The following is a 23,331-nucleotide window of genomic DNA, read 5'->3' on the forward strand; positions in this document are numbered from 1 at the left end:
AGACTATATTTTAAACTAGGTATGGAATTAAGAATAGTCTATTGCTGATTTAAATAATTTTCCAAAAAACGAAAAAGATTTTAATAAAATTATTATTGACTGATACGAAACAAAGCGGACAAATTCGAAAACCGTACTGTAATTTGGAATTTTATGTAACACTTCCTTCTAACTGTGAGTGTTGCCAATTCGACGATAATTTGTAGATGTAAATCGCGATAACAAACTGTTACATACAAACCCGTTAGGCCCCTTGGGATTTAACTGTACAAAGGCGTGGTGCGTGGCACAAACGCCCCATTTAGTGAAACTTGTGGTTCGATTTCTATGGAGTATGACCAACTGAGAAAAGGCATACGCCAATGCATGACTGAAACATGTTTGTTGAATATTTTTAGGGGATAAAATCCGCTCTGATCGTTCTTTTAGCTTATTTTCTAGTTTCAGTTGCGTGCTTTAGTTGTTTTGTTGTTTTCGCAGAAACATAGGGTAGTCCTAGTAAACGAGGACAAGCCCGTTTGATCTCTACAAGCTATGTATGCTGGTCAGCAACATGTAAGGAGAAGTCATCAAAATTCTCAACCCCAGCTCGATGGACGAATGCCAACAAACCCACAACCGTATCCTTTAGTTATTGTTTCTTTATGTATGTTCCCTTCCCAACCAAAAAGGCTGGCATTTTCTTTAATCCGCAGTTTATGTTACTGGCCTTTTGTTTAGTGAAGCATTCCTTACTAGTTCCGCAAACTTAAAATTAGGTGTTGATAAAGAACCCTACTACTTTCTTTACAGTAACGGAACCAGCCGTCAAAATTAAAATTGTAAGGAAAAAAATCAATATGGGAGATTAGACATAATATTACTTGACCCACCCGAACCCCGAACCCAAACGCTTACTCGCCCTCTAACCCAAACGCTTACTTGCCCCCTAACCCGGCAAATATGACCCCCAGACGAAAATGTTGTATGATTTAAGACCAGATGCCAAAAGCATAGCAAGTTCATAATCCTACCACAATTAACCTTTATGAAAAGGTGTCCAATTTATTAATGAATAAGTGCAGCCAAATTTGTTTAAAAACTATAGGGTGTGCCCTCGCCTGCATTTCACAGCACTTTTAGCAGAGACCTGTGGTATGCAGCTGCCAGATTGGAAACTTTGGATATTGCGCGGGGGAGATGGTTTGCAGCTGAAAAAATGCGCGGCTGAAAATAAAATTTTGACTTGAAATTGCGCGGCTGAAAATAAACCATCAGGCTACCGAAAGTTTTAAATTGCGAAATTATATTAAACTTACAGCGTTCATAGAATACTTTTGCGCAATTTTTGTTTGGTGTGCGGACGCAGCTAAATATTTAAAAAGTTTGATAGTGCAGCAGTTAATATTCAATATTACTCGATATTGCCTAATTTGACGTCACTAACCACGTGACCGTTGTCCACTTATGCGTGACCAAAACGCCGATCTGTGCGTTTTTTAGCGTTTCACAAGGGATTCTATAGATGCATTATATTATATACGTCTTATAGACTAGCGTTAAAAAATGTTATGCAACTTCAGTATGCGGCCCGCCAATTTTTTTTGAGCTTGTTAAGTTTCATACAGAAATTTGCGCGGCTGAAGTTTTGCGCGTTTGCTCGAGTCAGATTTGCGCGGCTGAACACATTTTCTATAAAATGCGCGGCTGAAAGTGCTACTGCGCAGGGGATTTATCCAAACTTTCCAACCTGGTGCAGCTGCAAATTTTAACGTTTGTAATCTTTGGCATACTTAAGTTATGGAATTTTACCACAACTCAACCATTTTTGAAAGTTATGTGTGCAATTTAGTAATTTTATGTGTATATAATATCAAAATCTGGCGCGGTGTAGAATCCTATCACATTTTTATCTGGGCGTTTAAATTGACAACATTATTTCGGTTAGTGTGCGAGTAGTTTGGGTTCGGCTGGGTCAAGTATTATTACTATATTTAGTCTCTTATATTTATTTCTTGCAATTTCAATGTGACTGCTCTGTCAGCTGAAACTACATTTCCGTGCAGGATATTTGGCTAAAAAAGCTGCAAAAATCAGAGCGGTTAAGTCATTTGGCGTGAATTATTGCCATGTTAAGTTACAATGATAAAAGTGTTTTTCTTGTGTATATCACAGTATTTTGGTGTTGGATTAGATTACAGCCACAAAATATGGAATGCAGTCTGGCATGACGTAGCCGCACATTAACCTTTTTACAGCCACGCATTTTTTTAGCTATATAAGCATCTTCCCCGCACAAAAAAAAAAGTCTTTCGTCTGTCCAAATGACAATTTTTAAAACCTTACAAGAAAATAGATGAATAACCATGTCAAGTACGCGACATGGTTCTACACAATCTATAACACCAACAAATCAACAAAGGGTTTTTTGACACCACACGGTTCTTTTTCTCTTGCATTTAGTGACACATTGATATTTTGTGTATGTGACATTCACCAAAGTTAAGTCGGGTTATTTCAAAAAATTAAAATACCGCTTAGACGTGGCTTCACAAATACACGCTACAGGATAAAAATAAGTCTCTGAAAAATTGATTAAGTAAAGAGAAAATAATTTGTTCCCTAAATAGTTGCCCAAAGAGGTTAAAAAACTTGTTTTACCAAGTGTTGTTTTTTCTTTACTGTAAACTACTTGACACAGGATACCACATAGCACAACGATTTCCCCACACCACCCCCACCGTAAGTTTACTATTATTACCTCTTTGTCAGAACATTTATACTATACACAGTAAAAATTTTTTTCAAAGTGTTTTTATATTGCAAGTTTATCAGCCCTTTTGCTTTGATATTCTTATTACGTCTTACTCCAACCTGCAACCATTATGCTCCAAACTTTGAAATTGGTTGTTTAAATAATGTTATTGTATGTATTTTTCAGTTGGAGGTTTTCAAGGCGGAGCAGGAGCAAGAAGTTTTCCACCTTCCTATTCACACTCAGTAAGCTTTATAATAAGTTCTCTTTTTACGAGAATTTTACTAAGTCTAAAACACAGTTAAGTAATGAAGATGGACATTATGTAGCAACACTTAAATGCAAAGTTTTTTGACTACTCCCATGTTTTCGCAATTAATGAATATCTACTGGTCATAATGTGCACAATTTGTTAGAACAAAGTCCATCTGAGATGGGCCTTATCACACCACAATGCTTAATACACATTCTTTACTTTCATAGATTACGCCATGTTGGATGCATACATACATAACAATCTTTTAGTCTATTTTAATTTTAGAAATTTGTTATAAAGGATGGACAATAATAACTTTTTATTATGTATTATTATAAAGGGTTGATTTTAGACAGCTGTTGTGTATACGTACATTGTACAACACCTCTTTGTTTAACAACCCTTTTGTTTTTAAGTAATTGTCCGCATTGTTTTTAACCAGGCGCATTTATTGCCTAAATGTTGACTAAAACTAGGATATAGTGTTTCAGGTACACATTCATAGAATTAAGTCTTGTTAAATATCATTTTTTATTCTTGTAGCCACTTATCAACTTGTTACTTTTAAAGGGAACACGCAAGTCCTACAAAGCACCAATAATATAGTGTTAGGACCAACAATATAATAAAGCCTAACATGCACTAATATCCATGGAAGAACAAGATCTAAATCGTCTGAATAAGACATAAACCTACCTTAATAAGTCCTAAATTGTTTAGAATAACTGCCCAAAACTTAAGGTGAGGGTATGGGACGATCGGAGGCCATCAATCTGGCATCGGACGTTTTGGTGTCAACGTTTGGGTTTGCTGTTATGTGTGGTCGGTAAAGAGTGGGGTTAAAAATGGGTTAGGACTGAAATTATTAGTGGAGTAAGTGATGTACTTAGGGGTGGGTGTAAGGATTAGGTAAAATGTTGTGTAGGCCTAAATTCTGACCATTTAGGTCTTATTTGGACAGTATTAGGATGTTTTCCAATTTGTGAAAATTATGACTATCAGGTATTATAGTCCTATTTTGATCGTATTTCGAACTGTGTTTTATTGCGACGTTAATGATGATAGTATTAGAGAGTCTCTTTGAAGTTTACTACATTGCAAAACGAGGAATGACAAAAACAACTTAGGATGAAGTTTAACATTTTAATGATCTATAATAAAGTAATTTATTTTGTGGCCAGCTAATGCAAAGAATGTGGACAACACTGACGAAGTTAGTGCCACACAATTGTAGATTTGTTTTGTTTATAGCTTTTTTGGCAATAATATTTGGTACATTGATGCGTTGAGTTCAATAACCTACCTACTTAGCAAATGACAATTGTACACCAAAAGCATCACATACTCACCAAATCTGTCGATCAATGATGCAAGCAAGGCCGGCTAGAAAACCAACTAGCCTTCAGTGAGGGCCGCGAACTCACAACCTCTGGGCATTGTAAATGTGAAGTTGCTTGTACTAAAGGAATATAGCAAGCATTGGCGTATGGTTGTTTCTTGGCGTGCTTCTCTCGGAGTTTGTTTAGCTTAGTTGGTAGAGCGACAGTCCCGGTAATGGCCGGAGGTCGTGAGTTTGAACCTCACTGAAGGCTAGTTGCTTTTCTAGTCTGCCTTGCTTGCATCATTGATCAACAGTTTCTGTTAATCTGTGATAGCTTTTGGTGTACAATCATGCATAAGTCATTATCAGTGGTTAAAAATCGATGTCAGAAGGGCTAGATCACTGTACACTTGAGTGTATCTTTCATCAGGTGACTTTTGTTTTATTCATAGTTTTACCAGCAATCCGATTTTTTAGCCAAACCAGTCGTCCCCACACCAGGGCCAACCCTACTTCCAGTCGCCGGCCAGTTCTTCTGATATGAGCAGAGCGCACATGGTGGCCACCGTGGCACCAGCAAAAACCCACCCCAATGGAATGCAGCAACAACAACAAGTCTACTTTCCCAATCAGATCTTCCAACAGCAGCAGCAACAGCAACAACAGGTACTCAAGTGTATGGTAGAACTGCTTGATGTTTTTTCAACTTTGTAAATGTTATCGAGTGTTTCTTAAAGTGGGGAGTGTATGCCCCACTATTGGGGGGGCTTGGCAAAATATTAGTGGCGCCTTATAATTTTTGTGGTTGGCAGACCAAATGCATATTCTTATGTCATGTAGTAGGTCTGCTGGCAGTGGAGAATTCCTGTGAGGGGCATGTCTCCCCAAACTATATTATTGCCAAATTGTACAATGTAAGTAATTTTAGTTCTATGCTCCTCACAAACTTTCAGCTGTTCCATGCTTTTGTCTATTTTAAGGAATTCCAATTCCCTGAATTTCCATTGTGTCCCACAAAACAAAAATCCCAGATCCGCCCTGTCTGGCAGGGCCTGACATTTATTTTAAAAACAAAAAGTTGGGCCTGACTTAAAAAGTAGAAACTCTGACTTAATGAGTGGCGCCACTAGCTAGAATTAACCAGACACAGGTCAAGGTTTTTGGTTTGAGGGACGCTTCGCACTGATATAAAATAAAACTTCAAACACCTTGTTTACCACAAACTTTGCTCACTCTGACTGAAACGGAAACACCGTGTGACCCAATACTCACTATTTTGTTGCCCATTATAGCTTACCTTTAAAATTCAAAAAAAGTATTAAATTTACTTGTTGTTCCCATGTTTTTACATATTGTAACTAGTGTTCTACCGATACACTAGTTGGCTTCTACCGATATATTGGTATCGGTAAATTTAGGCTGATACTTTTGCCGATATTTTAGTACAAAAATATGATACAATTTTTCCTGTACAACCAACAGCTTATTCATTTTTTTTATGAAAAAAATTTTGGTTTTAGCATCACGCCAAGTTAATGTGCAAAATAATAGTATTATAATCAATAAAGGTGTATAAACTAAAACATTATTAGGATTTCATTTTCAATTAATTCAAGTTTTGAATATTTCCCAGGTATATAAAAACATCGGTATCGGATATCGGGTGAAAAAATTGTAAAAAATCGGATATCGGTATTGGTCCAAAAATTGGATATTGGTCGATCTTTAGTTTTAACCCTCCTTTGTCCTAGCCCAGGGATGGAGACCCACTGTCCCGCGGGTTACGAAGTGACCCACCAAAGATTTTTAATGACCCACTTGTCTCTAGAAATATGAAATGTTATCAATAATTTTCATGAAATAATAAATGAAAAAAAAACAGTTCTTTGTTAGATAGCATTATACTGCTTAAATAAGGCCTGCCCATCTGAGGGTCGTGCAAAAGTGCTTTAGGGGTTGATGATTAGGCATACATTAACTGCACTTCAACAAATGCGTGCAGAAAAGCAGACAACTAAAAGCAATTTGTTTATCACTGTAAAACGTAAAGGGTGGCGAAGAGTTTGCAAACAAAAAAAAACCCTGGTTAAACCAATAAACCATGCTGGAAAGCTTTCTGCTGAACTCATATATGACCCACCCACGTTGTAAGCATTACTTTGTAAGCATGAGAAGTTTGTAAGCATTGGTCTGCCATCCCTGTCCTAGCCTATGGTCACATAAAAAATGTTTAGATGGGATAAATTTTCTCTATCTGTTTTAGTTGACAAAAAATGCTGGCTGGAATGTTAACAAACCAGTTCCTTAATGGCTCCCTGAATTCAAGTAATGTTTACAATTCAGGATTTTCTGTTAGTTAATTCAAATTTACCTTGTTATGCAAAATGCATTCCTAGTTATTTCAAAATCTAACCCAAAGGAGGACTTACATTGCCAAAATATTGAACCAAAACATTTTTTTTTAGTAAGACCATGTCAAAAAGGTTATAAACTCCTATGCTAATATGCTCCTATCTCATAAACTCTTGTTGTCATCATCTCGGCTTGTTTGCTTCTTTTAAAATAAATGTACTAGGCAAACAGTGTATGAAACTCCCTGCTGCTATCCAAATACAAAACAGTTGGAGTTGTTAATTTAAATAATTAAATTTATCATGGACCACAAATATTGACATCTGGTCTGGGTTTGGCAAAGGTTATTGCAATTGAAATTGTCTGGTTTTCAGTAATGAAGTTTTCTCCCGAAGAAAAAATAAACTGCCTTCATGCGATAGGTTGAAAAACAATTCTGGTTACACATTAATGGATTGGGTGTAAAACTAAATGAAATATCACTTTGAGCTTAAAAAGTTATATAACATAATATGTTTTATAATGTTAGAAAGATAAAATTGATTTCTTATTGTGAAACGCTAAATTTAATAATGAAGATTTTGGTTTAAATAATTAATTTATACCGTAAATGACTCGCATAAAAGATCCAATCTTTTATATAAAGTGCAAAATTGTCTTTTTCGGCGTCTACCAGTTTTAGTCAAACATATTTTTATCCAATATGTTCAAGATTATACAAGGTTACTTTATCTAAATATATACCTATAATTCAACGTTTAAAAGTAAATTCTAACTATTTGGATTTTGTAAAATGTTTCAGATGCAACAGTATGCCGTACCAGCCACAAAATACTCGCAACACTCTAACCAAAATGCCCAGTATGCTCAAGCTGTACCACAGAACACCCCTCCACCTACTATGTTACCTGGAAGTGGCATGTATCACCAGCCTTTTATGCCAAGAGTAAGTTACAAGGTTTTTTTTAATGGCAATCTTTAAAATTGTTCTTTTTGAACTGAAGTAATAAAGTATTTACCAAATTACTTCTGTATTAAAGAGCTTGGTTTTCAACCTCAACCTACATTTGTAATTCTGCCAACTTTTCCCCTTTGCTGAAAAAAAAGGCAAATGAAAGATAAACTTACCAAACTTTAATGTCTCGCATTTTTTTTGACAAGTAAAGGTGTTTAAACGTTTATGGCAACTTAGCGAAAATGCCATACTTTAGAATTTATTTCAACTGTTTCGTCATGTGCTATGGTGACTAACACAATGGCCAGGCCTGTTTTCCTTCATAAAACATTCAGTTAGCACCAAGTTTCAAAATATAAAGTGACCAAGTATACTTATTAAGGCTGACAAGGATGTTTATTAAGAAAAAATAATTCCACAATGTGACTAGATTAAGACTTACACAGCCTGCTTTTTTTAAAGGCAGCCCACTTCCAATTTTTAAAATTTGCAACACAGCTTTTAAAATGTTTATCTAGAGAAGAATTAGCATATTTACTTCAACATTATCAATTTAACTTTGTAATATCGCCAAACTCACTTAAAAGTTGCCTCATATTAAACATTCTGCCTCTTTGCCATATATATTTGTGCTCCGAATAGTTGTGAACTTAAGTTGCCCGTAGTACTAAGTAGGTTTCCACCTGGGCATTAAATTGTTGACCAGGCTTTAATCCTACTGTACTCTGAACAAAATTTTAAACAAGCTTTTTTTAAGTTGACATGTGCGTGTTTTAGCAGAGGTATGCATCTCCAAGTCAAGGAACTATGATGAACCCAGCACATTCCCAAATGCAGGCACAGTCAACAGCTTACTATCCTCAACATCAGCGTGAGTGGACAATTATGTTAACTTTACCCTTAAAAAATATGCAGAAAAATTGAGGTTGTGTTTTAGTTTGATTGCCTGTGATTTCGTTACAAATAAAAAAAATTTGTACTGAGAAATTAGGTGCTTGCTACACTTTTAACCTTGGTTTTAAATTAATAGAAACTTAGGGTTTCACTTGCACACTTGCTATAGCCCTCTCGCCAATACAAGTGGACTTTTCTCTGGGCGGATGCTGATTGGCATTCCCTCACCCTAAATTGGCAAGTGCCAGAAGCAAGAATTGCTTTTTTTAACAGACCTAATTGGATAAATTTGCTATAAATTATGTTAAACGCCACAAATTAAGGTCAATTGTTGCTTAAAGCACTAACGATACACGTTTTGCAACTCCAGAACAAAACAAGTTGATTACATAAAAAAGTTCAACCAACGGTTAAACAGTTGTGGCTAGTCATGCAAGAACTATGTATGTATGAAAATCAAAGGTCAGATTAAATTATTGAAAAAAAAAAAATCTTTGCGAATCGCATGCCAACATTTTTGGCCAGTTGTATTTCATCCGGGCATGGGCTGATTGGTAGAAACTTGTGTCCGACTGGCATGTGCAAATGTTAATTTCATATTAGCCCTAAACTTTTATATTAACTTTATCACCATTAAATAACAATAATGTACTTTTATTTAAAAATTTTTAATTATTTTTTTTCTAGAAACTGTTTATCAAAGTCCAATGCCAGTCCAATTCCAGAACTTCGAAAATATGGTAAGATGTGAAAAGTAGTGGCCACAGCTTATATTGTGTCTTTAAAAAAATTGTTATTACTTTTTTTGATGGTGCAAGGAGTTTTACGATTCGGGAGTAAGTCTGTATAATTCTTATACATAGTGTCACATCTATAAAATCGTTATTATTTTCTATTTAACTTGCTAAAGGCAAACCTAATGCAAAACAAAACTTGAAAATGCACATTATTTTAACGAATACATGCAAAGGCAGAAAATAAAAAATGTTATTTTTAAGGGGATTCACAGAAAATTTTGATAAATTAAAAGGGGTAAAAAGTTTGTGGAAAGTTTGTGAAAACCATGATATGTAAAGCTATAGTTGCTTTACCAGCTGTCTAAATCTTAGTTTTTTTCCAGCATTTTATAGCAGTATATCACAAATTATTGTTATATTTTAAGGCATCCTACTATGCCACTAAATTTCTAGCGTGCTTAAACTTTTATTGCGAAGCTTTGTGTTGTTTGTTTATGGGTTGACCCTTGTTGTTATTTGTGTTTTAGAGTTACCAGCCTCCACCACCAGCTGCCGTCCCTCCACCAACACAACCGGTAATTCAAAATTTTAATTTTTATACAACTTTTTACAAACTGGGAGGAAAAAAAGCTTTTGGGCCTATTTTGCTTTTGACGAAATTGATAAAAAAGTTCTAAATTAGGATTTTTTTTGCAGTATTATGTGAAAAAAACTTTTCTTTAGAGCTGCTGTATTTACTAGCCTTGTTCCGTTTTGGAAGTGCAGCCAATTAAATTGTTTAAAATCAAGCAACACGACAGTAATCCCACAGAAAAAAACCCTTCACATATTATAGGTTGATCGATATATTGGTATCTGTAAAATCTAGGTGACATTTTGCTGATATGTTACTCCTTAAACATTTGAAATGGTGTATTTTTCAAGTTTTTGTTTTTTTGCCGATTTGTGATTGTTTTTTTCCGATTTGTCCGATTTGTTACTTTTTTTACGAAAAACGGAATATTAATATAAATACTTAACACATTATTATTAAGGTTTGCAAAAAATTAGTTCGGATGTTGGTATAGGTTGGTCAAAATACAAAGTCTTATGTAGATATTGGTCAAAAAATGAATCTCAGTCGATCTCTAATATATATTACACTTCTTTCTTAATTTGTGATTTATTTTAAATTTTGTGTGCAGACTGCTGCTCCCAGTCGCCGTCCAGTGATCGTAATTCGGGACCCAAACACAGGAATGGACATCACAAACGACTTGCTGCAGTCGGGAAAAGGTGCAGAGGCATCTCCTTCACCTAACCCAAGCCAGTCAACTCCCACGGTAAGATGAATGACCAATAAATATAATGCCCTGCTAGACTCTTTTGGTCAACTCTCATTGGTGGTTTGCTTCACCATTAGGTGCAGCCTGCCTTCTAGTGACAAGCATTTTCCGCACAAATTCTTTGTTTTTTTAGCCGGGCCCCTAAACTTAAATGATGTTATCGCCTAAGTAATCTATCAACCTTGCCATGTTTAGGCGATAAACAAGGCTATTACTAAGTAAAATAGTTGAGAGAAACGTGCGCGCAGGCGCAACATTTTTTGTGACAAACAATTACATAAGGGTCATGCTAAAGTACAACCTGGGGCCTGGGGGGTTGCACATGTCTGCTTTTCTTACTCTAACGCTGTTACATAGATAAGCTGTTTTTCAGGCGAACTTACGTGGAAACATGCAGCTCAAAATCAGTTCACAAAGCGCGCAGAATAACAATTTTTTTAATAAATGTTGCACTGGCTTTTTCTCACTAAACAACGAGCTTCGCACTTCCTTAATCTTTTGCAAAATGGCACAACAAAATTATTTCCTGCTAATTGAAAAAAAAAGAAAAATTTCAAAATTATTATTTTGTTTAAAATAATTTTTATTTTCCACCAATTTCTTGCCATTTTCTGGCTCATTCTTTGGCCGACATAGGCGCCAGCATTCTGCCATGCTGTAGGTGAAAACCGCTTTTTTCATATTTTTATAGCATAGCGCTTTGCTTGCCCTGCAGTTCGGTGATTATAGTATATATCCAAAACAGTTTTTCTCAACCTTTTTCGTGGCTACCCAAATATTGCCTCATTAATCTTGTCCTTGCGCAATTTATATGTAACCATGGTCATAATGCAACTTAATATCAAGAAAGACAATAGTGATTTTTGTGTAAAATATCCAGTGTCGTTACCGTATCATACTTTCCTAATACAAATTACATCAAACACATTTGGCTTTCTTGTGAAGAAATACTGTGTTATAATCAAGCATTTAAAGGTAGTTTGACTTATTTAAGGTGAAGACTCCAAAACCACAAGACCAGATCGCTGCCCAGTTTGCTGCCCAAGTCGCTGCCGCTGCTACAGACCAGACACCTAATCACACCCAAGTCAGTAAAGCGGTTGAATACTTTTTTAAGCTCTTTGTTCTCGATTGTTTTATAGGGGTAGTTTTTATTGTCCTATTTTCTTTGCAAGTCACATAATATACTGAAAAAAGTATAAATGTCTGTATCAATTGTAAAATTGTTCTCCAAGCAATTATTTTTTTATTAATAGCAGTTATTTACAAAAAAAGGGCTTACCGGAAGAACGATTTTTACAATTGAAAAAACAGTATTTTAGTAAACATTTAACGATTTTTCGCACTACATTAACTAAATATTTGACAATTTGAAATGAGCTATTTTGGTTGTTTCATTACAGTAAAGGGGCTTGAGCTACGCTAGTTGTTATTTATGCAAAGCATGTTTAAAAACGTAAAGGATCAGAAAGGTTTTGTCCTTGTTCACTCTGTCTTTTTTAAATTTAGGCAAAGACAAAAGAAGCTGCTGCTGCTGCTGAATCTGAAACGACTACCACCAATGTGCAGGTCAGTAATTTTGCAAATGCTAAATTTTTCAGTGTACTGACAAGTTTTTTTGTCATTTCAATAAATTAAAGTGATATCTTTCTCTTTGTCGAAATTGTTATTATTTGCTAATAACTTAAAGACTGTTTTGAACTGAAGAAAAAGTAAAACGCGTTTGCGAATTCAAAGTATGACCTTTACTTTTAAATAGATTGGAACTATGTTTAAATGGGTAATACTCACTCAACTCTCTTAAGCATTAGCTTACAAAGAATAAATCCTGCTAATAATGGCCTGCCCTTAATATTTTCCACTTCAAAATCTAAAGAACTTTACTTTTAAGAAATTTTTCTGTTAATATTTCTGTGTTAAACATCACCATTTAAAAACAATATTCAAACTAAAACACCCTGTATATTGATGGCCACACTGTATCATAATATCAATAACTTTATTACCACCTCAACATTACAGCCCGAAGAGCCAGTGGAATCCATTCAACCACCTGATAATCCACCCAGTCCTATTCCTGCCACAAAACTCCCAGAAACGGTGAGCAGCGAACCCGTTGTTACCCCAACCCCACCTGTTGCCCCACCTGCTGCCCCAGTCGAACCCTCCGTATCGCTGTCTCCAAGTTCAGAAGAAACCAAAACGAATGGTGTCGTAACGAAAGAGGAGCCGCTGCAAAGTGTCGACGCTCCGGTGGACGTTCCCCCTCCCTTCGCTAGCAAAACGGACAAAGTAGAACTTCCGTCGCCCGCTGCTGTCGTTAAGAGCAGCCCCAAAGAACCAAGCCCCGCTCCGGAAAAGAAACCGGAGACTGCAAAGGTAGAGGAAAGCGAAAAACCGGTTCCGAAACGCAAAGGCGAGGAACCGCAGCTGGAAAAGAAAAACGACGTTCCGACTGAAGTGCCTGGTCGGCCTGCTGCACCCCCAACCATTGAGATCATTGCCCCCTCTCCCATTGTCGACAAAACAAAGTCGGTTTTGACCGCCGAACCCACCTTGAAAGATGAACCGGCGAAGGTCGTCGAGGTAAAAGAGAAGACACCGGAGGAGCCAAAGAGCCCAAAGAACGTTGCGAAAGTTTCGATTATTGCTCCGGAGAAGGGTGACAATAAAGAAGTGACTCCAGTCACCCAAGTAAGACCTTTTATATGAAAAAAAATAGTTTGTTTAACAGGGACAACGCCTTATCATTTATTGGCAATCTGTTACAAATGAAGTGTAGTCTAATTTACTGGTCTGGTATCCAACTTACTTTTCTTTGTAGTGTATGTGTAACTCTCTTTTCTGTATTTTCTATAAAAAATTATAAATAAGCAGTAAAAAAACAAGTATTTTTGTTAGAAAAGTGTTTAATGCTATTTTATCAAAAAAATATCTATTTTTTTCAGGTTATGACCAACAACAACAGTGCTGTGGAGCCACCAGCTAAACCTGAGATTGAGCCAGCTGCAAAACCCGAAGTAGCAACAGTAGAAGGTAAACTTTGAGTGCTTTCAGTGGTTTAGTGCATTGGATATGGAAAGTAGATCTTTATATGCTTTTTCATAGAAGCAAACAACAGCGAAGCGGTTGACGAGGAGGGCAAGAAAGTTTACGACAGATCTTTCCTTATGCAATTTCGATTTCACGACACGTCGTTGGAAAAGCCAAGAGATCTTCCCACCATCGAGGACATTATTATGGATAGGGTTTGTAAAGAATTCTATATTTGGAGTTATTTTGATGACACTATTAGGCACAATTTTTGTATCTTTTTTTGACATTTGAAACTTGCAACCAAATTTGCAGTATTTTAATTGGTGTTTCAACGGTAGAGGTGTGATGATAAATACCCTGAGATCTTGCTTGTTATTTAGGTGCTAAAAGTTTTCACCATAGCTTTTTATTTATTTATTTTTTAAATGTAAAAATATTTTTGTTATGCTCTGTTACTCTGTATTTTTGAAGAATAGTTTATTTCTCTTAATGCAATCCGTAATTTAAATATTATGAAATTCTATGAAATTCAGTTTGCATATTATAATATAATTATATAGATTTTAAAGTTTTGTTTTCGTGAAAGCTAAGAAGACATCAACTATTTCTTTTAATTGCTAACGACATAATTTGCTGTTTTTAGTCCTTTAGAAAAAATTGGAAAAACACTACATGTATAGATGTTTAATATAATGTATATTATATAAAAAGTACATCAAGTTTATTCATCAATTTTTTGCATTTCAATTTGACTCCTTTTTTGACTGTTTTTAATTATTGCTTGCTGGGTGTTGGCGCACTTCTGTAATTTTATGTTTTCTCCAGCCGTTGCCAAAATCCAGCATTTCTAATTCCATGCCCTCCATGGATGGTATGTATCGTGGTGGCGAGAGGTCCGGCTCCGATTTTACGCCCAAATATATGTCCGGAGGTGGCGGTGGTGGACACGGAAGGGTAATTTGATTAATTTTTTTCATCAAATTTCTATGTCAGGTTTAGGGGTGTCCGATAATATTGGAGTGGAGCTTATACACGATGCTAAATGTTAGTATCGGTACTTGGTCGATACTAGGGTGGTGTTGTTTCAGATGTGATGCTTCAGTAATATAACAATTTCAGCATTCATTTACGAATAATATAGCATCAACTACCTTGAAAAGCTGAATAACCTGGAATAAAATCATTGAAAACTAAACAATTTATTCTATTTTACTTGTTTAAGCTTAGTAATGAGTAGGGATGTTCAAAGTAGAATATCGGATCCTTGATTTGAATCTAATTTTGCTGTTTATATCTGGTAGTTGTCTGGTAGTCTGGTAGTCCGATCTAAATTTCATTCCAAAGTGTGCTTTTCAGAAGGCCGTGTGTGACGTATTTGGACTGACCACGCGGTTGGACTTTGGACTCACAGTAGTCCTAAAATACCTGACTTTGCATGTTGACGTAAATTCGCTTTGCATTGGTACTGCATAAATTTCATTCTAAGGTGCGCTTTTCAGAAGGCCGTTTATAACGTATTTAGACTAACCTCGTAGTTGGACTTTGGACTCCTGGTAGTGTTTAAAAACGCTGACTTTGTTTGTAGGTTAACATTTCGCGTTGGTGCTAAGGAATGTATCACCATTTGTTATCATTGCGATTGAAAAGCACAGACAGAATTTTGCCAGAAATGCCACATGCAAGGTCTTCAGGTGTTTGGCAACATTTTACTGCATCACATGCAAAAAATGATGTTCAGCTTGGCGTATTGCAATAGGACTGTAATGTTCAGCTTGGCGTATTGCAATAGGACTGTAATGTTCAGCTTGGCGTATTGCAATAGGACTGTAATGTTCAGCTTAGCGTATTGCAATAGGACTGTAATGTTCAGCTTAGCGTATTGCAATAGGACTGTAATGTTCAGCTTAGCGTATTGCAATAGGACTGTAATGTTTAGCTTGGCGTATTGCAATAGGACTGTAATGTTCAGCTAGCGTATTGCAATAGGACTGTAATGTTCAGCTAGCGTATTGCAATAGGACTGTAATGTTCAGTTAGCGTATTGCAATAGGACAGTAATGTTCAGCTTAGCGTATTGCAATAGGACAGTAATGTTCAGCTTGGCGTATTGCAATAGGACTGTAATGTTCAGCTAGCGTATTGCAATAGGACTGTAATGTTCAGCTTAGTGTATTGCAATAGGACAGTAATGTTCAGCTTAGCGTATTGCAATAGGACAGTAATGTTCAGCTTGGCGTATTGCAATAGGACTGTAATGTTCAGCTTAGCGTATTGCAATAGGACTGTAATGTTCAGCTTGGCGTATTGCAATAGGACTGTAATGTTCAGCTTAGCGTATTGCAATAGGACTGTAATGTTCAGCTTAGCGTATTGCAATAGGACTGTAATGTTTAGCTTGGCGTATTGCAATAGGACTGTAATGTTCAGCTAGCGTATTGCAATAGGACTGTAATGTTCAGCTAGCGTATTGCAATAGGACTGTAATGTTTAGCTTGGCGTATTGCAATAGGACTGTAATGTTTAGCTTGGCGTATTGCAATAGGACTGTAATGTTTAGCTTGGCGTATTGCAATAGGACAGTAATGTTTAGCTTGGCGTATTGCAATAGGACAGTAATGTTTAGCTTGGCGTATTGCAATAGGACTGTAATGTTCAGCTTAGCGTATTGCAATAGGACAGTAATGCTCAGCTTAGCGTATTGGCAGTTTATTGAACCACTTGAAAAAAATCCACTGTTGGCTTCATCTAGCATAGCAGTTCTCAACCAGTGGGCCATGACTCACTGGGGGAACTTTCGATTTGGGCCACAAGCCAATTTAAAAAAGATAGATATATTTGAAAAGTTTAGTTTCATTTTTGTCACCATACTTAATTTTACTGGAATAATGGCTTGGGGAGGAATTGAGAAGGAGTGTAAATTTATCGTTCAGCAGCAAGTTTCTCACTAATGCACAAATGAATGACTATTTTTTTTAATATGTTCTTCTGTTTGTTGTTATAAACCTATTTTAAAGTTGTTTCTTTCATATTTTTTTATATATATATATATTTTTTTTTAAGAAAATGGGCCACAAAAGAAAAAAGTTAGTTTGTGTTGTATGTTTTTTAAAGTGTAAAAAAATTTTACCCAATATGTTCGCCCCAAATTCATCCTTACCCTAATCAGAGCAATCAAATTGCCAAATTAATAACAAATGTACTTTGGAACACTATATACGGGTCTGTTCATAAGTTTAATGGTGAAAATAACGGCCCAAATAGACGTTAAAAGCGACATGCTTTATTTTCAAACGTTTCGGCAATTTCTAATGCCATCATCACTGATTACGACTAACGTCTATTTGGGCCGTTATTTTTACCGTTAAACTTAATAACAAATGTGATTGTTAGATATTTACAACCAATCAACCTTTTTCCAGGGAAGCATTTTTAAATTTTGATAAAAGACATGGCTTCTGGTTATGAGTTGCCCAGTAGAGCGACCTAAGGATATCTGATATGTTTCTATTTTTTTCTTACTTTTTCAATAATATTCAAATATTTCAAATAAGATGAACGTCCTTTAAATTGTTGTTTTGTCATTCAGGTGCCAAATATTCATAAATAGTTAAAATTCCTCAACATATAACAGAAGGATTCTAAATTCTGGATTTGTTATTCTAGATTCGAACTGTACTATTGTAGAATACCTTGGGATTCTGTGTACATTATAATAAAAAAAAATCTCCCATATGTTTAACATTCTTAACAACTGTCATTTGAAGCAGTTCTGTAAACTGTATTATGTCAACTGTCCAGGTTGTTGCCAAAACTTATATTTTTGCCAATAGTGAATACAATGCAACACTGCACACAGAAGTCTTAAGCAATTCGGTCCTGTTTTTAAAGCATTGTCGGGTTTTAGTGCTTCTTTTTTGACTAACATGATCTGTTATGCAGTCAAATAATGTACTGCAAAGAATACAAAGTTGCTATTGACATAACGAATTCTTGACAATTAAGCTGTGCATAACTGCATAACCTCGCTGAATATTGGCCTAAAGTTGACCTTAAGTAACCCTATAGCACATTTTGTAAACGGCCAGCACGTTTTACAACGTAATATTACTTTTGCAACTTAACGCATTTAGGGCAATTGCGAACTCCACACCAGACATTACACGTTAGTCGCTCGCCCAATAATGCTTGATTGACACTTAATTATTAGACGAACGTTATCGCGAGACGCGGTAATTGGTCGCCCGAAAAAACGCTGACACTGCACTATGAGGCTACGTTTAAAGCAAGAACTATAAATTGGTCACCGCAGCGACAGGCCAACTTACCACACGCGTTTCTACAATTAGGCGCAACAATCGGCGGTAAAACATTAAATTATATCGGTTCCAATTACCCGAAATAAACGGCAGAATTGGATTCGAATCCCATCTGGATTCGAATCCAAGGATTCGATATTCTACTTTGAACATCCCTAGTAGTGACTAAGAATTCAGTAAGGCACATAAGTAAAAGTAGGTGTGAACGTTTTAAGATGTTTTCTATTCATTTTTAACATTTTAACATAAACTTTCTCAAAAGGCTGCCCACTTCTACATGCCATTTGATATTCATTCTACATTGTTTGATAGCTTGTCAACATTGTTGCAATATGATTTGTTGTTAAACAGTGCCACCTAATTTCCAGATCATCAGTGGTTCCAAACCTTTTATGACATATTTTGCCCCCAGAAATACTAAATAATAATGTGGCCCCTACTAGGAATTTTGTTTGAGTGATTTGCCATATCTGGAACAACACAATCAACTACTCATATTTGGAAAAAATCATTTTATTCATAATACTCTAATCTTACACAAATAAATGCATTAAAAGACTCACTAATACAGAAAAATCAGCATTTTTAAGAATTCCTAATACCACTCGCTATCCTTTGAGCTTTTGAAATGAACACAACCAAGCTTACTCGTTGATTTTTTTCAGGCGTCATCGCGGGGCATGCGCCAGGGGGGTCAACAGAGGCCCCAGGGTGGCTACCACCAGAACTACATGGGTAACCAGCCCAAGGTGATCAAGAAGGTGTCGATTCAGCGGGAACGTGACACCGAGCTGCAACGAGCTGAACATGCTTGGAAGCCGAGCAAGCTCAGCAAAGATGTGAAAGATGAAAAAGCCAATACTGAGGAAGAGAAAACAGCGGTGGGTTTTTGCTTTTTTGTAATTTTTCAGTTTGTTAAGTCTCATGGAAGGTACCATTTTTTACAAAGGAAAAAAGTATGGGTAATGTTTCATGTCTAGTTTCCAGGGTTTCCACAACATCTTAATGGCTCTGAATTGATCTGCTTGTTGAAAAGTTTTTGAAAAAGGCCATGTTTTTTTTTTTAAAGTCTTTGTTTGAATTTGTTTCATGTCCTGCTTAATTTTTGTGTTTTGAAACTGCAAACAAACAGTCACAAAGTGTTTTTTAATTTCTGATGACCATGGTAGAACATACTGTTTTGTTCTTAAATTTTATTTAAAGACTGTCAAGCGATTTAATTTTAGGTCTTTAAAATAAAAACAGCGCATATCAAGCAAAACCAAATACTTGTGACATTTTTTTTTCTATTTTGGGCAAAAAGTAGCATGGATTTTGGGGCATTAAGTACCATAATCAATCAGATAGCCAATTATATTATTACTGAGGCAAAATAAGCAAGTTGTTAAATTGATAGCTGTAAAGGTCATTTTTATAAATTTTAGTCAAAAATTGCTTTGGTATTAGGAAGTATGTTTTGTAGAATTAGGTTTTTAATGATATAATGTTTGTGCAGTAATTTACCTACATACTGTAATCTTCCAGGCTTAAAGATGATTTTAAATGCTATTAGTATGCCTTTGCAACTATTTTTGTTTAAGTTCTTTACTTAATTCAAATTAAACATAATCATTTTTAACCTACAGTTACTCACGCCATATTTTGCTTTTGATTCTACTCTCATTTTCACTTTTAATTGTTACCAAACCAGTTTTTGTTTAAATTGTTTTGTTTGTTTTTTCTGGAGACTGTTGGATTGTTTGTGCTATATTTCGTGGCAAAATATATTTCTCTTTTAAATGACTAGAACTTATAAATAACTGACTTTGATGAAAACAGGAAAGTCTAAAGAATATTTGTTCCATCTGATTTAGGAAATTCTTCGCAACGTTCGCGCAATCCTCAACAAGCTGACTCCTCAAAAATTTCATTCTCTCATGAAGAAATTCCAAGCACTGGAAATCAACACTGAGGGTCGTCTGAGGGGTGCCATCGATCTCATATTCGAAAAGGTTTGTCTTGTATCTCTCCATACAAAACTGAAGGCTATAATATTTGTTTTTAGAACTACTCAAATGTTTTAGTTGTTGCCTCTTGCCATCATTAACACCATGTTTATTAAATTTGAAGCATCTCTAGTTATCTCTGAAAAAACGCATGGAACTTGTTTTAACTTCCTTTTTTTTCGATTTATCAGAGCTTTTAAAAACATTTTTCTTGACCCGACTCAAGTCTTTTGGACAAATGACTTCAATTGAAATAAGTGTTTTCATTGAGCAATTTTTTTATTATAAAATTGTGTTATGTATCTTATTATATTGCCCATTAAACAGTTCACTTGTTATATTTTGCGTTTTTGTTGTATTTTACTTAAGTTATTGCATAATTTAATAGTTAATTGTTTTATTTTATTGAAAGGACTTCAAAGAAGTCTGCTTGTTCTTATAATAATTTGTTGTAATTGTTTGACAAATGGCTTTACTGGGACTTTAAGTCATTTCAAAATGACATGTTTACAGTACTGTCATTAACAACCAAAAAGAAATCTTAAACCCTCGTTACTCTACCAGGCGATCGACGAGCCGAACTTCTGCGAGGCGTACGGCAACATGTGCCGAGTAATGTCTTCCCATCCGCCAGCAGTCGCGCAATCCACCGCCACTCCGACTGGAAACGTGGAATTCCGCAAGATCCTGCTGACGCGATGTCAGAAGGAATTCGAGAAGGACCGAGCCAATGAAGAGGCCATCAAAGATCTTCGCTCCAAGATGGAGAAAGCGGAGACACCAGTAAATCGCATAAACTACCGTGTTGTGTAAATCAGGAGTTTTTAAAGCTTGTAGCCTGTTGCTTCTTTTTACGTTGTTAGTTTCAGCTACCCATAAGAGCGGTAAACAGACTCTTCTGACTCTTAATGCAGTTTTTAAAATGTGCTAATCAGTTAATGTGCTCGGTTAGAAGGCACTGATTCTTTTTGTATATACTGCTGGGTGCTGAGGCAGACTGCAGGTAAGAAGAACTCACTGCCTAAACCTGGGTAGTTATGTTTATCACCATGAAATAAGCTATTGCTGCCAGGCATAATATATAACGGTGTGTTGCTCTTCCAGCAGTATAATGTGTTTTGCACGATACGTCAGTATCCTGATGAAGCCGTTCTGTATAGCACGTCGAAATGTCGATCTATTATATATACTGCTGGAAGAGCAATACTCCGTTATTTATCCCCATGTTTAGTAAAAAAAAACATATTTGAAATGTTGAAAATGCTACATTTCTCTGTGGGATTTGATATTGCTACTACGTTTAACAGGCACTTTTCCTTTTTTGTTCAAACGTATCTAAATTTAAAAAGCAACACTGTCATCTAATAACTCCATGTTGAAAATGAATAAAGAGATTTTCGAAACGTTCAAAATGCTTTCTACTTAGAGGAGCATGATGGTTGGAGGTTGTAGTAACATTTCGTAAGAATATCAAAGCCCATCCCGAAGCAGAAGCAGGTATCATTTTGTACGTTTTGAATATCTCTTACTTATTTTAAACATGGCGAGAAATATTACTGTACATCCGTTGTAGCCAACTTATGTTTGATTGCGATCGACTAAAACATTTTATGTTTGATTGCGATCTACTAAAACATAACATTTTTAGAGACTTGCGATTGACTGGTTCAATAAAAAAGTCACAAGAACACCTATTAAACATTTTAAACGTCAATTGCATTCCAAGCCAGCGATGAAGGTTAACTTGTTAATCAAGGAACGTTTAATTAGGCTTGCCCCGACTACAATTAGTCAGTTTAATGTTCCGCTTGTCTGCTCAGCTACTCTAATGACGTAACAACACACTAACGCGATTGACGTGTAGAACCCCTGTTGTACACTAACTACCCCGGTTTAGGTAGATAATTTATTTTTATTTATATATTTTTTTAAATGTTTCCTACTTCTGTATGGGCTTTGATATTCTTAATACACATTCTTATTTACCACCAGGAGGCAAAAGCTAGCTGCAAGGATGAACTGGAAGCTGCCGAGTCGAAAGAGCGTCGGCGTATGTTGGGAAACATCCGCTTCATAGGAGAGCTCTTCAAACTGGGGATGCTCACCGAGACCATCATGCACAACTGCATCATGTCGCTCTTCAAGGGAAGGGATGAGGACTCACTGGAGAGCCTCTGTCGTCTTCTCACCACCATCGGAAAGGATCTGGACCACGAGAAAGGACAGGTTAGAACATATGTTTATCTGGAAAAACGCTGTTTCGTTTGTTCACTGAAAACCGATTTACAAAATCATCGGCTACCATTGGGGATTTCCGATAATGTCAGTCTGGAGCTGGTATCCGATGCGAGATTGTAGTATCGGTACTCGGCATTGGGTGGTAAATCGGATACCAATTAATATAGGCTTTTCGGTCATATATTGCGATCAAACACAGTTATTTCTATGTTATAAGTAGGGCGATTATTTTTTGACCTAAAAAATAGGAAATTTTGACCTAAAAAAAATAAAATTTTGACAAAATTTTGACCTGTTAGAAATATATTGATACCCTAGGCGTCGTTAATCACGCATTTTTTATACCCATATTTTGCTCTTATAAAGATATAATACGGTTAAAATGACTTTGAACATAAATCAAAACTAAATTTTTTGATAAAATTAAACGATAAATTTCAAAACAACTAAACAACGAATTTCAAAAAGCTGAATATAGTTTTTTTTTAATTTTGTAAACGGTTCATGTGCATTTTGATTCGATTTTGATTTGAAAACTTTTTGGCAAATTTGACCTAACGTGTAAATTTTGACAAGTCAAAAAATAATCGCCCTAATGATAAGGTAAGTTTATGCAACAATAGTAGGTTAACAACTGGAGGTAACTGGACTCTAACCAACGCTAAAGCAAAGCTTTGCCTCAAGACTTAAAGCATTACCTTTAAACTTTTAATTGAATCTATTTTGCTTGTATAGTAATGACGTCATTTTGGTATCGGAATTGGATCACGATACTTTTCGTTCAAAATATCGTCGATTAGTAACGAAATAAGATTACGAGTATCGAACATTACTAGTTCAAATTGTTAGTTGAGATTTTTGATCTTGAATCTTTTTTAACAAGGTTTTATACAGTACGTTACGATTTTAGCCCTTTCGATTTCACATTGATATTTCACGATTTGGATTGGTTTTCGTAAATTCTTAAGAGACTGGTGTATAGTTTTCCTATCTTACTAAATGTATTATTAACATGTTTAATTATTAAAAAAAGCATTTATAGTCACTTCACTTAAATTCATGTTTTATAACCTCAATTTTTACAAAACCTTTGTAGAAGTGTAGAATCTTCAAAAAGCAATAAAAACGTTTAGATTTTTATTTCTTAAAACACCTACGTTATTTTGGCTGGCAGTCGAGGCT

The 23,331-nt window shown here is 35.7% G+C and overlaps 1 protein-coding gene across 3 annotated transcripts in view; it reads left to right on the forward strand.

Moving 5' to 3' along the window:
• Positions 1–259: 259 nt before the first annotated feature.
• Positions 260–23,331, forward strand: part of LOC146141015 (eukaryotic translation initiation factor 4 gamma 3-like) — a 36,447-nt gene continuing 13,375 nt past the window's right edge. The window contains exons 1-19 of one of the 3 annotated variants that reach the window (XM_083393158.1): positions 260–620; positions 2,681–2,721; positions 2,921–2,979; positions 4,789–4,977; positions 7,466–7,609; positions 8,396–8,489; positions 9,200–9,252; positions 9,777–9,824; positions 10,434–10,571; positions 11,569–11,661; positions 12,084–12,143; positions 12,597–13,268; positions 13,523–13,610; positions 13,683–13,822; positions 14,436–14,564; positions 18,592–18,807; positions 19,780–19,917; positions 20,476–20,694; positions 21,904–22,137. In XM_083393158.1, coding sequence (XP_083249284.1) covers positions 535–620; positions 2,681–2,721; positions 2,921–2,979; positions 4,789–4,977; positions 7,466–7,609; positions 8,396–8,489; positions 9,200–9,252; positions 9,777–9,824; positions 10,434–10,571; positions 11,569–11,661; positions 12,084–12,143; positions 12,597–13,268; positions 13,523–13,610; positions 13,683–13,822; positions 14,436–14,564; positions 18,592–18,807; positions 19,780–19,917; positions 20,476–20,694; positions 21,904–22,137 — 2,841 coding nt within the window. In that variant the 5' untranslated portion in view covers positions 260–534. The remainder of the gene's footprint in view (positions 621–2,680; positions 2,722–2,920; positions 2,980–4,788; positions 4,978–7,465; positions 7,610–8,395; positions 8,490–9,199; positions 9,253–9,776; positions 9,825–10,433; positions 10,572–11,568; positions 11,662–12,083; positions 12,144–12,596; positions 13,269–13,522; positions 13,611–13,682; positions 13,823–14,435; positions 14,565–18,591; positions 18,808–19,779; positions 19,918–20,475; positions 20,695–21,903; positions 22,138–23,331) is intronic. The other 2 variants (XM_083393160.1, XM_083393159.1) reach the window with 2 other exon arrangements.

The sequence above is a fragment of the Ascidiella aspersa genome, chromosome 6 (assembly GCF_963924565.1).
Source record: "Ascidiella aspersa chromosome 6, kaAscAspe10.2, whole genome shotgun sequence".
In the NCBI taxonomy this organism is placed as follows: Eukaryota; Metazoa; Chordata; class Ascidiacea; order Phlebobranchia; family Ascidiidae; genus Ascidiella; species Ascidiella aspersa.